The sequence below is a fragment of the Brachyhypopomus gauderio genome, chromosome 6 (genome assembly GCF_052324685.1).
Source record: "Brachyhypopomus gauderio isolate BG-103 chromosome 6, BGAUD_0.2, whole genome shotgun sequence".
Taxonomy (NCBI): Eukaryota; Metazoa; Chordata; class Actinopteri; order Gymnotiformes; family Hypopomidae; genus Brachyhypopomus; species Brachyhypopomus gauderio.
The window spans coordinates 14,615,764-14,635,446 of NC_135216.1; the positions used below are offsets into that span (position 1 = coordinate 14,615,764).

At 41.5% G+C, this 19,683-nt stretch overlaps 1 protein-coding gene across 3 annotated transcripts in view; it reads right to left on the reverse strand.

Moving 5' to 3' along the window:
• csmd3b (CUB and Sushi multiple domains 3b) overlaps positions 1-19,683 on the reverse strand; it is a 336,693-nt gene that overhangs the window by 112,527 nt on the left and 204,483 nt on the right. For all 3 annotated transcript variants that reach the window (XM_077009034.1, XM_077009033.1, XM_077009032.1), the window contains exons 13-21: positions 16,767-16,949; positions 15,612-15,938; positions 13,648-13,842; positions 12,451-12,589; positions 12,171-12,358; positions 11,151-11,339; positions 9,883-9,999; positions 8,593-8,808; positions 6,815-7,003 (exon numbers count right to left, since the gene is read on the reverse strand). In XM_077009034.1, coding sequence (XP_076865149.1) covers positions 6,815-7,003; positions 8,593-8,808; positions 9,883-9,999; positions 11,151-11,339; positions 12,171-12,358; positions 12,451-12,589; positions 13,648-13,842; positions 15,612-15,938; positions 16,767-16,949 — 1,743 coding nt within the window. The remainder of the gene's footprint in view (positions 1-6,814; positions 7,004-8,592; positions 8,809-9,882; positions 10,000-11,150; positions 11,340-12,170; positions 12,359-12,450; positions 12,590-13,647; positions 13,843-15,611; positions 15,939-16,766; positions 16,950-19,683) is intronic.

A 19,683-nucleotide genomic window follows, 5' to 3' on the forward strand; every position in this document is an offset into this window, starting at 1 on the left:
GCAGGCACGACGAGCGGGTATCTTCAACATGCAACGTTTATTGTGAAGAACCACAAACAAAGTGCGGCGCATATAGCGCAAGCACTTCACACAGACACTCACACGGCACGATCTTCAGACAAAGACGAGCACGAGACATTGCGCGAAAGCACATTAAATAGGTGAATAACACATTCCCCCCATGATCACGAGACAAGGCACAGGTGAGACTAACAAACATGCTCACAAACGACCCACACCCACGGAACTACAAACATGGACATAACTACACGCAGACAACGTAATGACACACCCACAAGGAGGGGTCTAGAGCTGTCACCGTGACATACATGTTGTTCTTATGTGTTGCACCATGGTCCTAGGGAAACTTATTTTGGTTCACTGTATACCTGCATGTATCTGAAATGTCAATAAAAAGCTTGACTCCAGATGCTCATGACTCTTGAGATGGTGCCACTGATCTGGAATGTTCTGGATGAGCTTGTACCACAAATCTTGTATGTGTCTTGGATGAGATGGTGCCATAGACCTGAATGTATCTTGGATCCTGGATTTGTTTGGGCCACAGAATAGTCTAAAGATGATGTAGCACAGGCCGGACCGACTGCGATACCCCCCGGAGCTGCAGCGAGGGACCCTTTCTCTTTCTCACGTTCATGCACTGCACTGCTACACCAGCATTTCCATGGCACTCAACCCCCCCCCCCCCCCCCCCTCTGCTTTCTGCAGACGGCTGACAGGATCTACTCTCTATCTCTGCAAGGGACAGGCATGGCAAGCTAGACGCCACTGTGCCACCCAAACCTCCACCCCTTTGAATTCTCCCCTCTACCCCACCCTGTTGATCTTCACTCAGCATTAGGGCAGGATTAAGCCAGTGCAGACATTTTTTTGGCTTGATGTTAATCAATGGAAATCCTTTTGTCATCCCTTTAGCCTGAAATTAAAAGCAAACTGCTTAATGCCAGAGCGAGACGGGACTGTGCAACTTCAGCCCCTCCGGGACAAGCTGATACTATGCTAACGCCATTGCTCCAAAAATCTGCTGTCAGTTGATGGAATATTAAAGGAGATGATATTGACATTTTCCATAAGCATGACAGACTCAAAGTTCACCCTAACTGCAGAGTAACCCAGTTACAGTGATTAGAGGAGCAGTGGGGGCTTATCTCGCTGGACGACAGAACGGAGGAGGAAGGCCACAGCCAAAGGGGTGTGCATGAAATACAGCAGCTGTGCTTTCTGCTGAGTGCACGGTCTGGCAGGGTGAACAGCATGCTGGGTAATGGAATAGTGAATGGTATATATATATATATTAGTGGTGGGACTTTAACGCGTTAATTTAGATTAATTAATTACAGGAAAATTAACAAACTAAAAAAATTAACGCATTTTAACGCATGAGACACTTTTGCACCATGGAATGTTTCTCAGTGCACGAGATCCAGACATACAGATTATATGGATGCACAATAAGATGAACATGATCGAGATGACTGAAGAGGCTACGCTGGTGGATAGGACATTTAAATATAAGAAACTTCCAGATGGAAGTACAAACACAAATAGTGTTATTTGCACTTTATGCAGGAAGAAGTTCGCTTATCACAGGAGCACTTCCACCCTTCGTTACCACCTTAACGCAAAACATGGGGCTAACGCGCAGGTCAGTAATGATAACTTAGCTGCTAAATGTATTCCTAGTATAAGCAGTGTCGCCAGTCAACACTCGACCACATGTTGGGGTTCAAATTAAGAAACAAAATGTCAAAGTCCACGTCAGACAAATCGACCAATTCAGTGGCGAGATGGATTGCTGTGGACTGTAGACCGCTCTCTGTGGTCGAAGGCTAAATTAGACGCGGCAAGTTTAAACGCCTCTGCCGCTCGCGGAAGTTCGCGCGAGGTGGCCGGAGTCGCGCGCCACTGTCACTCGCGAAAGTATAATCCAGGCTTTACTAGAAGCGCTGCAAATTGCGTCAGCTGATGCAAGTTACGAAATGCCGTCCACAAAGAAAGTCGAAGAAAATCCAGCAGCTGTATGATGAGGAAACTGAAGTAAAACAGGTTATTGTGAATTGCGCCACAAATGTGTCTCTGATTGGGGATCACTGGACCTCTGTTAGCAACAAGAAGGTCCAGAAGGTCCAAGAAGAATCTTGGTGTGACAGCTCATATTATAGATGATGAATGGAAGATCCAGTCATTTGCTTTGAGCATGCAGAAGACACTTCTAGGCACTATGGAGATGCCTGTGGCAGAGCCTGGGAAATTAAAGAAAATCTACCATCTAAAATGGTATTAAAAAACATCTTCTGATTTACTTCAGTTCTTCTTATTGAGAAGTTTTCTGCACTCATCTATTGGCTTGTGTAGTAGACTGGTGGAAAAATAAACAAGATGTTGAAGTTTATGATTATATTCATTGATTCATTCACCATTCAAACTTAAATTAATATTTCTCATGTTAAACACTGAAATGCGATTAAAATGCATTAATTTAGATTAATTAATTACAAAGCTTCAAATTGATTCGATTATTTTTTTTAATCACGTCCCACCCCTAATATATATATATATATGAATGCTAACAAACAAACAAACCTACAAACATAAATCTGTCATGGATAAACAGAGAAAGCTGGGAATCAGCTTGCCGACAGCAGCTATGCTCAAGGAACAGAACAAGTCTGAATGTGCTATTTGTTGCCTTATTGCACACACCAACGTTATGCAGACGTAATGCAAAGATTAATTAAGAATGTGTGTTTTTTTGGGCCCACAAACAATCTAAGTATTGTGTATACAATCTAAGTATAAGTGAACAAATCCTTTACATACCAACAAAAAGAGATAAAGAGGCTTGCTTTCACCAAAAAACAGAAGTACAAACACAAGATATTTTATGCCTTTAATACAGAAGCTCTAAGAGGGGAAGAACAGGAAAAAAGAAAGTCAAACTCAGCAGGAATGTCTGATGATTGGTAAGGTCAGGAGCAGCAGGAAAGGAGAGGTCTCCTCTCAAAAGCAACATGGTACAGTAGCAAGACTCATAAGCGTCCCTGCTATTGGTGTCACTTTAGGAAAGGTCCCTTTAAAACAACACAGCATTAAATTACCATGCTGTGGATGACTAACATTAAAAGAAAGCTTTTGGCTTTTTGTATATAAAGGGCTTAGAGTAGTGAAGGTAAAAATTGTGTTGTTTTGTCCAAAGGCTGCATATGGTAAAGAAGCTGCTAAAACATATATATATATATATATATATATATATATATATATATATATATATATATATATATATATATATATATATATATATAAGTTTGTGTTTGGTGGGTTCACAAAGCACTTGATAAATTAAAGAATGTCAAGTACGCAATACAAACATTTGTTATTACAGCAGCACTAAGTGGAATACTCTTTAAAAGTGCTGCCACTCTACAGTAATTTGTCAACATTTTACAGCTGTCTCACCATCTGCGTCTCTTCCATTATGTCCACGTCGGGTGAGGCTTTCCTTTGGTCTAGTATAGTCACCTCACATGCCATTTAGAAAGTTTGATAACTTAACTAAACAAAGACAATACGTTTTAAATTCTCTTCAACGAGGAGGCCATTCTTCTCATTCCATTATGGTGTCTTGTCAACTTGTTACAGTGTGCAGCAGAGTCCATCTACTTTTTGCCAAGTTATCATCTCACATTTGTCCAACTGCATGTGTTGTAGAATCCTGCTCATTTTCTTATTCTTTCATTTTAATAGTTTGAAGGTCAAACCACTACATCACTACATTCTGTAACTTTGTAAACAGTTGTTCAGTTAATCATTTAGACATACTAAATCATTCTCAGGGGTATTTGCAATGATGACACTATACTCGTTTACATTAAAAATTTGCAAAAAATAGCCCAAATCCTCTGACTTGCATTCCACAGTGGGCCCAAAACACAGATTTAATATCTATGCTAATGATTTTTTTTAGTGTTGCAAATTAGATAAAGCAAGAAAAAAAAAGGGACTGTGACAAAACTCTTGCAAGTGTGATTTACGGTCAGCAATTTTTTTTCCACTGTTTCAACAACAACAAATAAGCCTTTTAGCTATGTTATGCATTATAAAGAACATAACTGATGGTTTCACATTAATAATTGATTAAGCTCTTTCAGAATCATCATCACATTGAACAGGACACAGGGTTTAGTTACACGTTCCATCTGAGCACTATTTGTCAAGATTTCGTTAAACTTAATGGATATGCAAGTCCCAGAACAGGCTTGCTGGTAATCTTAAATCCTAAGAAATCATCTGCATATCTCATTGCAAAATAATTTGTGTTTAACATAAATGACATGCATATGTGTCTGCTGCCCTATTTCATGGTTGAAAGGCCTGGGCACACACACCTCCACCTTCCTTCACCTTCATCTTCCTCTAACGGACATGGCAGGGCCATTACTTCTGCAGATCTTGTTTTTTCATGTGCTCATTAGCATATGTTCCAAAACATGCTCAGCTTTCAATGCATCTTACCTGCACAATGACTTCGTCTGCATAGGGTTGATGAGCTATATCCCACTGATCACTGCCTAAGCCCACATCTGAGGAGCATGGTGATACATCATGCTATACAAAACACAGCTGGATCAGAACCTGCTAAATGCAATGTCATTACTTACAGCACACCGTAAAATGGCAAATGTAATCTAATCAATGCCTCTCTATAAACAATCCATCTGTCTCGATGCTTCTGTTGCATTTAACAAAGTGTTTCCTCAATTTTTTTTTTCCAAAATTCATGCATACCAAAATACAGTATTGATTGTCCTCGTATCTGCCTCCAATTGAGGTCCAGTGTCACATGCTATAGCCACAGTTGGCCACATTAAAGATGCCTGAATATAAACAGGCAAAAAAAAAAAAAAAAAAACTCATAATTTTTTTTTTAAAAATAAAAATCATTCATTAAACAGACTTGTACCGAGTGAGTACATGAGGAAACCCTTTAGATTGTTTCTTTAAAATGTGCAGCCAGACAAAAGCACATTGGCTGCGGCTCTTGGCACTGGCTTGGCTGTCCTCATAAACAGCACCTGGTTTTGATGAATGGTTCTATAAGAGATGGATTGGGAACTGCAACACACTTTACTGTCTCAGAGATTAATCCTGAGGAATAGATTAAAGTTAGCAAGGGGAAAAGTATTGGTTCTCTTTAGGATTCACCATCAGATGTGGATGACTGTCCCCTGAATGCGACTGGTACGATTTCCCAGCATTCACTCTAGTGGGACTTTCAGTGTTTAGAGATGAACAAGAGGTGCATTTGACCACCCAGAAGGCTCCTGCTGGGACTGCAGAGGTGAAACTGGGTTTAAGGTGTTGTGCCTGCTTGGCTTGTTCTTTCCCCCTTCTTTGTTAGCAACAAGACATCACTTAATTTTTCCCTTTGGAATGTGGAAATCGATAGAGGTGATCGATGGGAAGGAAAGCCGAGGCCTCTGTTGCTACTGTGATTTATACACTCTTTGTCTCGTCTCTCAAGACTCTGCCCACTGCCTTTTCAGGTGGCAGCTGTGGTTTCTAATCTAGCGCATGTCTGTACTGTCTAATCCACAGTCCCTTGCCACAGGAACACACGCATGCAGAGAGCAGAACACACGTGACAGCTCATTCTGTCACTGGATCTTCATCCTGAAGTGATCAAATGTGGCTCTAGACGTACATGCACGTGCAAGAGAACCAGTACCTGAACAAAGTAGGACCAAAAACAAAACTAAATAAAAAATACAACAATGATGAATCATACATAGTTCTTTTTTTTTCAATTAATGTGAAAAATGACTAGTGACTCCGCCTGCCTGGCTGGAAAAAAACCTAGCACGCTAGAAAACTCAGGAAAGTTCTACATTACTGTAATTGCCACTTTGCACTTTGTTTATGCTACTGCCTCCAGGTATGCATGGGTAACTTCCAAGAGATGCCATTTCACGCCACACTGTCTGTACATGATGGATGCTTTATGATTGCAGGCACCTACTGCACTAGTTGCTGACTTGCAAGCCACAATGAAACACTGCAACCGGACAGTGCCAGCAGCAAATCATTGCCTTGGCCCCAGTAGGTGTCAAGTGAGTAGAAATCTGAAGGTGACCATGAAGATATCAGCACTAGCCTCAAGGCGAGATTACAGCCATAGTGCTAAAATATAGTCTAAAGCACAATGTCACACTTTCACTCAGAGCACGGATACTCCATGAGGAATACATCCGGAGGGAAGCAGGATTCAGCCATCATCCTGAAAGTGCCACAACCTCTCTGCAGCCCAGCAAGGAGGCAGCCATAGTCAAATTGGATTAACTCCCACACACAGCCATATTTGACCATCACAGGTCCCATCACTAGAGATCCAAAGGGAAGCTTTCTCAACACGACAGTGAGGAGAAGAGGTATGGATGGAAGGACTATGGCTTAAGACAGGAGATTACCTCTGCCCGTCCAATAACTGCAGCCTGCTCCATGTTTGAGAACGAAGTGGAGAACAAATGCTCTCATAAACCGGTGCATTGTTTTGAATCGAAAAGCACTGACAGATTCAGATCTATAATTTCCATTTACAGTATCAGTCTGTAACAACTCTAAAATGATACAGCTGTACATGAACTATGCCCAAACACCTCAAATCCATTTCTTTACTGTTTGTGTCTGCCACCAATCCACTGATGGGATTTTCAAGCCAGCGGTATGTCCATGTGGAGTACAGACTGGTAGTAAAAAGAGAGAAGGTTGAAATAAATGAAAGCAGCTGACCACGTACCCACACACCTTGGCAGAGGTGCGCTCCACATGCGCCGGCCCCCTCCCAGGCAGATGATCTCTGGCGCCCCCTCCAGGCGGTAGCCCATGTTGCAGGAGAAGGTGAGCGTATCCCCAATATCAAAACTGTAGCCATTACGGCGGCCAAACTGTGGAACCCCTGGGTCCTCACATGGCTCAAGATTGTATTCTGCAAAACAGATAGTATGAGATTAACAAACATCATTTGGTTATAACAGCTATGTCTAGGTGCCATTACATTATTGTAAATGGTACATACATGTTACTATAAACCTAGACGTAATCTATTGAAGGCGCTATGCAGAGATTTTAAGTTTAAGGTCTAAATTAAATAGACTGAAATGTATCTCATGTCAACCCATAGAAACACTGAGCAGTGTTGTATAAAGTATTCGAGACCCATACTTGAGTAAAAGTACAAGTACTCTATCAAAACATTTACTTGAGTAGAAGTTGAAGTGTTCTTTAAAAACTTTATTCAGCATTTTTTGTACTTGAGTATTGCAAGTAGTTTAGTCTAAAATTTATTACTCAAGTACTGAAAGTAAAAAGTACAAGTATTGTGTTTTGAATTAATTAAAGAAAGCCATCAAAGTTTGATTATCAATTGTTTATATATCATTATATATATATTATATTTATATATCATTATATATTATAATATTTTATATATCACTTACAAATCAAAGATGTCAAAGATCACAAATACAAGTGTTCTGTATGTACTTAAAAAACTGGGGTTAACACTTCGTACACAAAAAACAGATAACCTATGTCCCGCTACGTTGTAGGTTTGACGCAAAAGTACAAATTCGCCATAATTTAGCTGAGAAAACGAGGTGTATTTTGGACGTAAAATCCGTCCGTCGGATTCTAAGGGTGAGCTTACTGCCCTGTGTTTACCCCCAATAAATGCCCTTACCCTATAAAAACACTACACTATAAAATGGGCACATGATTAGTCAGCACGTCGCCTTTATTGCCAGCTAATGTTAAGTGAATTCTGCAGCACGCCATGAACATAATTAGGTTAGTTAGCTAAGATATCTAACCTAACTAGTGCTTACTGCGCTCTTCTGCTGTTACCAAACACGGTACCATCTCTTTTAATGAGATAAAAAGCGAATTATTTGGAATAATTTCGAATATATGTGTATTTGTATAAATATGTAAATGAAGCTGAAGGTGCTGGAAAATACTGAAAATGGACCTTCAAAGTGCCGTACAAGTGCATGAATTCCACCTTGTAACTTCACACGCACAAAAATCGAGAGGTGCACGACCTCGCGACGCGACTGCGCGCGTGGTTAACGCGCATGGGCGGAGCCACCGCGATTGCGTCATTTTTGCCGCGCGGACCCTTGCCGCAGTAACAGCGTGTCAAGTGAACCTAGATTACGAAGCTCAAGTGTTCAGTGAAGGCAGCAGCAGAGTTAACGAGACGTGACCGGAGCATGCGCAGTTTTCATAAGACAGCCTGATCGCTTGACCCGGTGACAGCGCCAGCTAACATGTATATAATTGTAACGAGTAACTATACAGCACGTAAAAAATATATCGGAGTAAAAGTATTAAACTGATGGAAAATATGTAGTGAAGTAAAAGTGGAAGTAGGAGAAAAAAATAATACTCCAGTAAAGTACAGATACAGCATTTTAGTACTTAAGTACAGTAGCGAAGTAGTTCTACTTCGTTACTATACAACTCTGCAAAGGAGCTAAGCTCACTGTCAAGAGGACACCTGTGAACAGGCCTGACCTGAGAATGTGATGTTGAAGCCATCGTAGGAGATTGAGAAATCAGAGATGAAGCGCAGCTGGGCCTTGAAGTTTCCATACAGGCCGGCATTGATCGGCGAGGGCAGCTCAGAGCCCGTGAGGCGGGCGAGAGGCTGAATAAAACTCCCGTTCTCAGTGATCAGCAGGTAGTCATGGTGATCCTCCAGGTGGAAGGTGTTGAAGGTGAACTGAACTCCTGTCAGGCAAACCAGAAATCATGTGAAGTAACCAATAACTCGGCAACCAAGCAACCTAGTCGTCAAAACTGGCGAATCACTCCACTGATTAACTATAATGTCAAAGGCGTGAGGTAAAAATGAAGCATTTTTATGTAGCAAGGTAAAAACAACAAGGATCTGTACTTCAGCGTGAGAACTGAATCATCTCAAACCCTGAGATTTCCTGAGATCTCCTTTTTTTTGGGGGGGGGGGGGGGGGGGGGGGGGGGGGGGGTAACACTATATCACCAGAAGGAAATGCATTTCAATTCAGCATAATTCTTCTGTGAAATATAATGATCCTCCACATTGAATGCTTTATCAGCCCAGGGAAATTAAAATTCAGAAAAAAAACTTTCATTATTTGGATCTCAAAGCTTCTGTAATAATATTGCCTAGTGCAGAGCCTAAATCTGCATTCAGCACAGTTGGTCCACATGAAGGCTTTAGCTGCAGTGCCTGATAGACTCCAGTAGCTCATTCTCTACTCATCTGACAGTTCACACACGTATTAGTCTCCAGCATTAGACTAATCAGAAAAGAATGTTTATGCTGCTGTCCCAATAAGTTCATCTGGACCACCTCGAGGGCAAACACTCCCCGCAATATGTTAAAACCAGTATGGGCTGGACAAGGTTTCATCGAGGGCATTTTATCAAGTTTTTATGCAATGCATTTGTTGAAGGATCATGGGTGTGTTAGCAATTGTGGTTGGAGGAATCAGTAGTACCGCAGTGTGCTAGTACTATTTGTAAATGACTGGTATTGAGGTCCACTTTGCAGTCAGACATGTTTACAATACAATGTGTTTACATGAGTCAGAAGATGCCACCCATCTTACATTCATTTAAGAGTTTCTAAAGGACACGTTCACTAAATGCTAGTCTTAAGATCTTATGTGTGGTTATTTTCACAAAAACATGGATTTACAGTGTGAAATACATACAGTTTGACTGTTTTGCGATTTGTATTGTTGCTTTTTGTGTTCCTGTGAGAAGCACAAACTATGTGGAAGTCTGTAGTGGTTTGGCAGACTGATGTGACGGTTTTACCTTTGCCATGGCTGACCTCCACTGTCCAGGTGCAGTTGAGGGAACTGGGGTAGACTTCAGGGTAACCTGGGGACAGAATCGTACCGCCAGGCCCTCGCACATCACCCCCACAAAGAGCTGCGAGGCAGACGAAGAACAACTTCAACCAGAGGTGCACTGTGCGTATTACAAATGACCTGTCTGACAAACTATCCTCTTTGGATAATGCAAACACAAGGCAAGAAAGTAAAATGATGAATTAAGATAGTAAAGAGTATGTATAACAGTGGAAGGATATCTTTATATATATATACAGTATGTATATATATATACACATACACACACACACACACACACACCCATCTCTCTGTAATGCTCCCATTCTCACCCCCAACACGCGCACAAGCACACACACACACAAGCGCGCGCACACATTCTGTCCTCTTTCCCAGTTTCCAATTTCACTGTGATTCACAATTTCATCTTTTTCTTCCCCTTATTCTTCTCCTCCTGCTTTATATCTGGCCTTCGGTAAGACATTGATGGCCTTTCATTAGATGCATTCTGATCAAACCCCATGTCCCCAGGCTCTATATTTCCATTCTTTATGGCATTTTACTCTGATAATGGTCACCATCTCTTCTAGATTTTTTCTTCCAGGTTTTCCTCTGTTTCACAGAGCGGGTTTCTTAGCAGGGGGTAAGCAAGCAAAGAATGCTCCTGAATGACTAATCTGGTGAGCAGATCAGCTCCTATTAGACACAGCAGCCATCTTGGTAAATAGCTTTTCAGGGTCCTCCTCACTGCTGCCCTAAGGGCCTCCCATTGAATCGCGTTGTCTTAACTTCATCCCCTCGGAAAAAGGAACATGTCAACGTAATCAGAGTGCCAATGGATGAGACACCTAAGGAACGTAGACATGAGTAACCTGTTTCATCAGGCTACAATTTAGCTGAGCTGCCCTATGTGCGCGGGGTGCTGGGGCAGACGCAGCACGAAGCCTCATTATGGCCGACCCTGTTTTCCAGAGCTGCTTTATCGCTGACCTAATTCTGACCTCTCGAGAGAAACTACTAACCTTCTTTTTGTCATAAAACTTTTCCATTTCCTGGAGGAAAAAATAGCCCTGTGTTAGATAATGTTGAGGCTCCTTTGTTGCGGCTTCCATAATTACGTGTTGCACATTCTAGCACCGAGGCTAGTCCTCGCCCTGGGGGGGTACCTACCGTCACATGTGGACAGCACCGAGGCTAGTCCTCGTCCCGGGGGGGGGGGGGGGGGGTACCTACCGTCACATGTGGGCAGAGGATGGCTCCACCAGTGATTCTTCTCACAGACCAGGGGCTCCTCGTGGCTGAGCCGATAGCCCGGGTCACAGCCGAAGGAGACGGTGGAGCCGATGGAGAAGTCCTGACCGTAACGCACCCCACTGACGGGGATCCCAGGGTCAAGACAGGAGTAAGCGTCCACCGTCACACCTGAGACCCATGACAGGCATGAGTTCAGACAGACACCAGGATATGCTGACTTCAACAACAGCAACAACAAAAGCCTTAAACAAGAGTGTCTGCAAACCGGGGCAACAGACCAGTAGAGTAAACATGATAAAAATAAGTGTTGTGGAAGATGTGGCATGTAACTGTAGTGCCAGTTCAGTAAACTGCCACACATCAGTGACTGTGCCTGCCTCAGAGGTTCAAATCCCTGGCGGGTGATTGGCATCCTTCCACTGCACTCTGTCACTGCACTTTTGAATAAGGCACTAATCCGCTTTGATGGTACGACTTATGAGTTTTCATTTTTGGATTAGGATTTAGAGCGCCATTTTCTGTCAAGGAGAACTGCACCTGAGTTCTACCTGACACCAAAAGGTGCTTTCTGGGAAAAAGCCAGAGAGCCCCGAAATCAAGCTTCAGTGACAGTGGCTGTATATTCACAGTGACAGTGATTGTATGTTCACAATGACAGTAACAGTGTGTTCACAATGACAGTAACTATGTGTTCACAATGGCAGTAACTATATGTTCACAATGGCAGTGATCGTATGTTCACAATGACAGTAAATGTGTGTTCACATTGACAGTAACTGTGTGTTCACAATGACAGTAACTGTATTCACCATGACTGTAACCATACGTTCACAAAGACAGTGACATTATGTGCTTGTGATAATTTGGTGCATGGAGTGTATGAAATAAGTGAAATTTGTTGAGCAATATTTGTTCATTCAGGTTTACTCATGTAAGCATACAGACATGGCAAGATCTGACGCACAGGAGAATGTCAGAGGCAAAGGGCAACATTCTTACTCTCATACAGGATCTTGAAGCCGCTGTTGGAACGGCTGTGGTCAGTGGTGAAGAGCATATAGAGCTGATTACTGCTGCTGAACAGGAACTGAGGCACCTGTGTGCCATTAAACGAGCCAATCAGAGGAGAGAGAAGGTTGGGCCCATCGTGGATCTCCAGGAAATCACAGTTCAGCTCTGTCTGAAATCTGCCAAGCACAATTGTGGGAATAATTTGTTTAGATGTTGAGATTTGAGCAGGATGTAATTTTCAAATTCTTGCATGAGTGGAAACACATACTTCTCAAAAGTGATCTTGATGGAGCGCCCTGGTTCAGCCTCTATAACCCACTCACAGCTCAGTGAGTCTTTGTAGTAACCCGGCCAGCCAGGAGACAGGATGACCCCGCTGGGCGCTGAGAAATGACCACCACAAGGAGCTGCGCAAAAAGGGTTACATGGTGGTGTAACAGAAAACGGATCTGAGAACTTTTTGTAATCACATTTTATTCCTAATTCAGCTATTACGTGTTGCCAGCTGTTAGCTAACTCACCCCCACTTTGTGTTAACTACCAGTCTGGGAAAGATGAGAGCTAACAGGTGTTTCTTTGACATGCTTATGCAATGTTACAGATACCTGAACACATTTGGAAGAGAGTGCAAAAGATCCAGTTGTGTATGAGAAAAGAATCACGTAGAACAGGAGTGGAAGACAAGCGGGTAGTGAGCAAGACCCATTATGTGGTCATGGACTCACAGCCATGGACTGCTGAGCTATTTCAGGACTAGCGATCTCACAACAAAAGACAAATCCTTATTTAGCTGTGCCACTCGAGAGCAAAATCTGAGAAAATATTTAGGAAAAACTGTGGAATACTCTTGAATTATTTTAGAAACTAAGAAATTGCAGCTCTACGCAACCCGATGATTATGAATCTGTTAAAGCGTTAAAAATCTCTCTCTATATATTTATGAGCTCATAATATGCTCAGTAATGAAGGATTCAAAGGTTATTCCTATTCGCCTGCCTCTCCCCTATGGATGTTATTACACTCTTCACTGAGGAACACTGTTTGTTGGTTCTATCGCTTTTCCATGACAGGAGCCCTGAGAAAGACTCGTGTGGCCTTACAGTCAGTAAATAAAGAATAAAACAATGAGCAGTGTTATCGTAGCAATTTTCACCTTTACAATGTAACAACCACTTCTCAGAAAGCGTCATAGCTGCAGATATGAGGCTCCTTCAGGCTATCAATCGCTGGTATCCTAACCATATGAAAGGTGTTGTAACATAATCAGGCTCCCGCTGAGGCTAGAACGAGAGACTGACAGGAAGTTTAATGTCAGGTGATAGCCCCTGGACTCCAGACTGCACCCGCACTGCTTTGCTCTCAGTGGCCGACACGAGCTCACATTCTTTGCATGGGACCAAAAGCATATAGTAGTATTTGTGCTCCTGGATGCAATTGCCTATCTGCTTGGAGCCAGGGTGATTACCTTCACACTTAGGGATAGGGCCGCTCCACATCACCCTGCCATTGTCCAGCTCACAGGTGACTGTCTCTGCTCCCTGTGTCTTGATGAAGCCGTCTTCACAGATGACAGAGATGGAGTTGCCTAGCTGGAAGTTGTCACCAAATCGTCGAGCGTTCAGAGGAACCCCAGGATCTGGACATTCATTATGGCCAAATGCTGTTTAGGAGAGGGGAGGGGTTGTGAGGGGAAACGAGAAACAATAATGGGTAATCATATCCTAAGACACTGTTCATGGTGGAAAATGGAATTTTCTCAAGTGGCAAAAAGCTAGTGTTTAAGTTTAAAGCATTTAGCCAATGCTTTTATCCAAGGTGATTTACAATTATGAGCCAGTATAATTTGAGCAATTGAGGGTTACGGGCCTTGCTCAGGGGCCTAACAAGAACAACGTGGCAAAAGTGGGGCATGAACTAGCAACCTTATGATTATTACTTTAGTACCATAACTGCTGAGCTACCCCTGCCCTAAGTGTAATTGCAGGGGAAGCACTACTCTTCAAATGACTATTCAGATTTCCTAATGCCAGACATGTCAAGAGCGTGCTCATATAGTAGGGTTTCACTATTGTGCGCTTGTGTGTAAGTGTACACACTATACAGTCTAACTCCAACTGTGTTGTCTGTACACTCAGCCCCAACCAAAACTGAACCTACAATTTTACAATCTTGGCAAATGTTGACAATGCTTGAAAATCTTGTCACCAGAGGAATTTTAGCAGCAATCAAAGGAGTATTCTGACAACATAATGTCTCTTTGGCAAATGGAGCCAGCAGGAATTGAGAAGGTAGAAAGGGATGAGAAGAGATGAGAATAACTCTCCACGCTGAGTGGTTCTTCTCTGTGCCTCTTTCAGCACAAAGCCCTGGATCCTCACAGTTCCTTGTACGCTAAGGGTGCTGGTCATTCTTGTACTTAGAGCTATTGACCTTGTAGCTGTTTCCCCCCCTTTTTCTTTTAGTTTTCGTAACTTCATGAAGTGTACACTGGCCTCCGGGGCAGGGGGCTTGGACAGCTCCCGCCCTCTGAGCACTCAGGCGTCCTGTCTGACTGCCTGATGAATGTTTAGTGACAGGAAAGGCCTGTAAGAAGGACACGACGTTTGTCAGAACATATACAGATTTCACAACACTCCATCACTGCCCTGACAGCACTTCAAAAACAACAGGGACCCAAGTGTCAGGCCATGAAAAACGCCTGTTGAGGCAGGCCCTCCTAATGAGAGAACCCAAATATGCTCAAAGGAAATAGCACATGCTCATTCTTTTAGTGGCTTTGATGGACCACCATTGGCCATTCATTTCTCCTTTAAGAAAGAGCACCACTGTACAAACTGAAGTCGAGCATGCATGAAATAAGGGGAGCAACGTTTTCTCTGTGCAAAAATTGATGTGAGGTGAAAGATATAATTAGATTCCAGGATGTATCTTGTTTCTCTGCTGAGATTCTGAACTGGTGCACAAAAGCCAATAATCGCACTTTATATGGGCTAAGAGTGAATCTTTATTCATGTAAAGCACCTCATAAACCTGTCTTGAAGCTAAGTCACTCACATTGGCCTAAATTATATGCACCTTAAATCAAAATAAAACAACCATAAGGTGTCTAGAGATTGCCACTCCTTGTCTGTATACAGTTATGCACTTAACCCAGGTCTAGGGTCAGGGTGTATGGCTACTCTTAATGCATAGAGCTGGATGGTCAATTTGAATGTTGGACTGCATTAGTCAAAACTTTGCATTTCACATCAAAATCAGTAGCAATTATTCACTCCAAAAAGAGAATCTACATACAGACATAAAAACTCTGTACGCAGTTAAGGCGACTCTACATGTATAAAAAAAAAGCTACATGCTGTTAAACTGCACCCTACGAACCCCTATGAACCCCAAAGGACTGGTGTTGCAGGCTGTGAACGGGGCACGTACTGCTGTAGGTGATGTTGAAGCCCCTGCCGGACATGGAGTGGTCAGCCTGGAACTCCAGGCGCAGGATGTTGGCGTTGCTGGTGAGGTGGGAGGGAACCTCGGCCCCCGTGAAGCGGCCCAGCACGGCAGAGTCCAGCAGCTCACCGTCCTTCACCGTCAGGATGTCGTAGGGCGCCTCCAGGTCAAAGTCATTAAAGGCCAAGTGAATGCGGCTGCCGGGCTCTGACAGAATCAGCCAAACGCAGTTCAGGTTGTTCCCATAGCCTTCTGGGTAATCCGGAGAAAGGACCGTGCCCATTGGAGCAGTGAAGTTTGACAGACAAGGAACTGGAGGAATATTGTAGAATAGAATAGTTCAATTTTATACACTGAGGTTATTCAAACAAACAGAGGTTTTAAATAAACTAAAATAAAATAATAAATAATATCCACTAAGTTTAACTGTGTTACAAGTTACTTTTACTACTGGAAAGAAGTTTTACAATTTTTTCATGGGTGATTCAATCAACTGCTTGTTGGTACACCATGGCCAATACAGATATATGGCTGTAGAATCTTGTTCAATAAAAGTCAAATAATCAAAATAAAGGTCTCCAGAGATGAACACCATGCAAAAAAGAAACTTAGATAATTCTAAACCATTACATTAACAGACCGTGCAGAAGCTCACATATTGCAAGCAATTAGGACCCATATTTTAGCTCAAATATTAATGACGCATATGCCTTGGATGGTCGGCAGTCTATAAATAGACCTGATCTGCTCATAACTCCAATTAGACAAGAGAGGCTATGGAGAGTACCAGAAATGAAATGTACTATAGATAAGTATTGTATTTAAAGAATTTTTGGTTTGAAAAAATTTGGTTTGAAAAGGTTAGCTTTAGTATATTAGCCTAAGAGCCATATTTTATTGCATTTTATTATTCCAAACATAGTTCGATATAAGAAAACCTTACATTCAGTTTTGGGCAATTTTACTATATAAAAATCTCTCTCTCAAGACACTATTCCACCTCAAGTCCATTCATCCAGTGAACTGATTGCTGTATGATTGTACTTGAGGTAGAAATGTACCAGAATAACATTTCCAAACAAATTTCAAAACTCTAACCGGATGGTAAATTTCATCTTGTCTACTGCAGTATTTACTCACAGATGCAGATTGGGACATTGGCAGACCACTGGTTGTTGTTCTGGCAGGATATCGTCTTCTCTCCAATCAGCTCAAAGCCGAACTGACACTCGAAGCGCAGTACGTCTCCGTTAGAGAAACCATCTCCTTCCCTCACCCCGTAGAGAGGCGTACCTGGATCTCCACAACTCTCCTTATCAATTTCTGTGGAGAAAGAAAAAACCATCCACTTAAGCACACTTGACTCCTGAAGAAACCCAGGCACAACCAAATACAAAAAACTCCACTTTACAGGCGCATACTCAGAGTGCTAGATTCATGATGTGTAAAAGCAGTTCATGCAAAAGTGGATTTAGTTCAAAAACTACCCATAAGTTCTTCCTCTACAGTTAACAATGAATACGGCCAACTGAATTGGCAGCTCTTCCTAGCTATGCTTGACAAGAGAAGGCATTAGGCAAGGCAAATTTATTTGTATAGCACTTTTCATACATGGTGACAATTCAAAGTGCTTTACACAGACATAGAAAAATTTTATAATAAAGCTTTCTTTCCTGAGATCTTTCACCTCAAGTAGCAATGTAGATTTAGCAATGTATTGCAATATACATAAAATTAAATAGTGTTTACATATAAATTAAACAATGAAAGAATGAAGATGAATTAGGAAAAATATATTTAAATGATTAGATTAGAATAAAATAAATGCATTTTAAAATGTTATACTGTATATTAAAAAGAAATATAGCTTAACAGCAAAACAAAAGTTCAAACAAGATTTAATAAAAGTTAGAAACAGCATAAAATTTATGGAGTTGAAAAATTATTTTAACTGAAAGGTAGATTCATTAGATTTTTAGTTTTCATTTGAAGATGCCTCCAGTCAGAGCAGTTTTGGGATTCTGTCAAAATACTGTAAAAGTATTTTATTATCTGTGATGTCAAAAGTGGCATGGAGATCATGTAGAAGCAGTAGAACAGATGTTTTTCCAGACTCCATATTTTAACATGTGATTAACAAGCATTTGGTTGGGCCAGCACCCTCACTGAATGCTATCAAGATAACTGGTTAAACATATGAAATGAGTGGTTTGAAGACCATGCTCTCAATGATTTTTACAATGAAAGGTAATTTTAAATGAACCTATAACTATTTAGCATCATTAGAACTATATGATCCTTTTTCTAAACTGCACTTTTTAATGCACTTGAAAAAAAAAACTTGAAAGCATATGAGCTAAATATAATATACTGTATGTGGTGTGTGTGATGCTAAAGAATTAAAAACATTCTTTAAAAAATGTGCTGGCAAAGTGTCATGACTGCAGGTAAATGATATGAGGTACCTCACTGTTTCAATTAAAATTCCATAATTAATACCTCTGAACTGGGACATTTTCACCAAATTATCTCCATCTAGTGATACTGAGGAGACAGCTTCATTGCTGGACATAGAAATACTAATGGCCTGTCTGATATTATGGATTTTAGCATTGAAAAGGGAGGCAAAGTCATTAAATCTCTCATCTGATATCATTTCAGCAGTCTTTTGTACAAGGGGATTAGTTAACCTGTCAATAGTAGCAAACAGAATATGGCTGATGTCAATGTTTTTGCTGATGATGTTGGAGAATAGCGATGGTCTTGCTTTGTATTTTAGGGTACTGTAAGCCTTTTTAGGGTACTGTCTTTGAAGATTTCATTGTGAATTTTAAGTCTTTGCACCCACCATCTGCATTTATACAATATCTACCAAGCAAGACTTTCTCCACTGTGCTTTTTGCTTACAATAAATGCTTTCAACGTTTACTAGGACAGTCACATCCATGGTTGATGATCCACATCAATTATGAGTTTAATCATTTGATTGTTTTTTAGTTTAAGGTCTTCAGTAGAGTATCAACTGATAAGCAATAATGGGTCTGGCCCCAGCACAATAAGGAGTCAGCCACACAAGACACATGTCACAACCCTCTTGCATGAGGTTGACCCCAAGGTCACGCCACCATGATAACCCACTGCACTGCATGCAAGGGGCCATCAGCTGCTGGTGAAGCCAACACATCATACTACAGACCTTGCACAGTCACGCCGAGCTGAACTCTAAATTCCAGCATGTTCCACACGCATCCTTATGCCAGGAGAGAGGAAGAGGGGAAGGGAATAACTCCAGTAAATTATATTTAAGGCTAAATTAACGCTGGAAGTCATTGGGGGAAATTTTTCTTTAAATGTAATGGAAGTCTTTGGCCATTGCTTGATGTATGGCATTAATTTCCTGCGTGACATGCTCTTTATGAGTGCCACAATGCTCTGCTCCCCAGTTCAATCTGGAAGAAGGGCTGAGGAAGATTAGACCATATTTACTTCTTTGTACTTTACAACGGTGGGAAAATGGAGAACAAATTGCCTGCAGGAACCTATAGCATCTGAATAATCTTGGACAACGCTAAGTTTAAGTGAAAGGTCAGCATGTCTGCTGGTAATCCATGCTCTGCTATAGCACTACTGAACATGATGGACATTTAGTGTTTGTTGTATGCCGTGGGCTTAGGGGAAAAAACTGCTTACATATCCTACTGTACCAGGTGGATATATATATATATATAGTACACATAGAGGTTATTCTGAGGGACCTCTGATTTTCTTGCACTTAATTACCACATAATTATACCATCTATAAACTATAATTGAACTGTTGCTGGGCTCATTAAATCAACCTTGATATAGAAGTCAATAAACAAGTGCTAATTTCAAATCACTCTTTAAAATATAGACAGGTGATTCATCTATGCATTCGTTTAGTCCCACCGCCCATCTTCCATTGTGGGTTCACGCAATTGTGGGGTCTCGTAAAAACCTCTCATTACCCCAAACTCGATTACTGTCACTGATTTGTGTCTAACCGTTCGTGGTTTCTGAAACATACTCAAGTTTG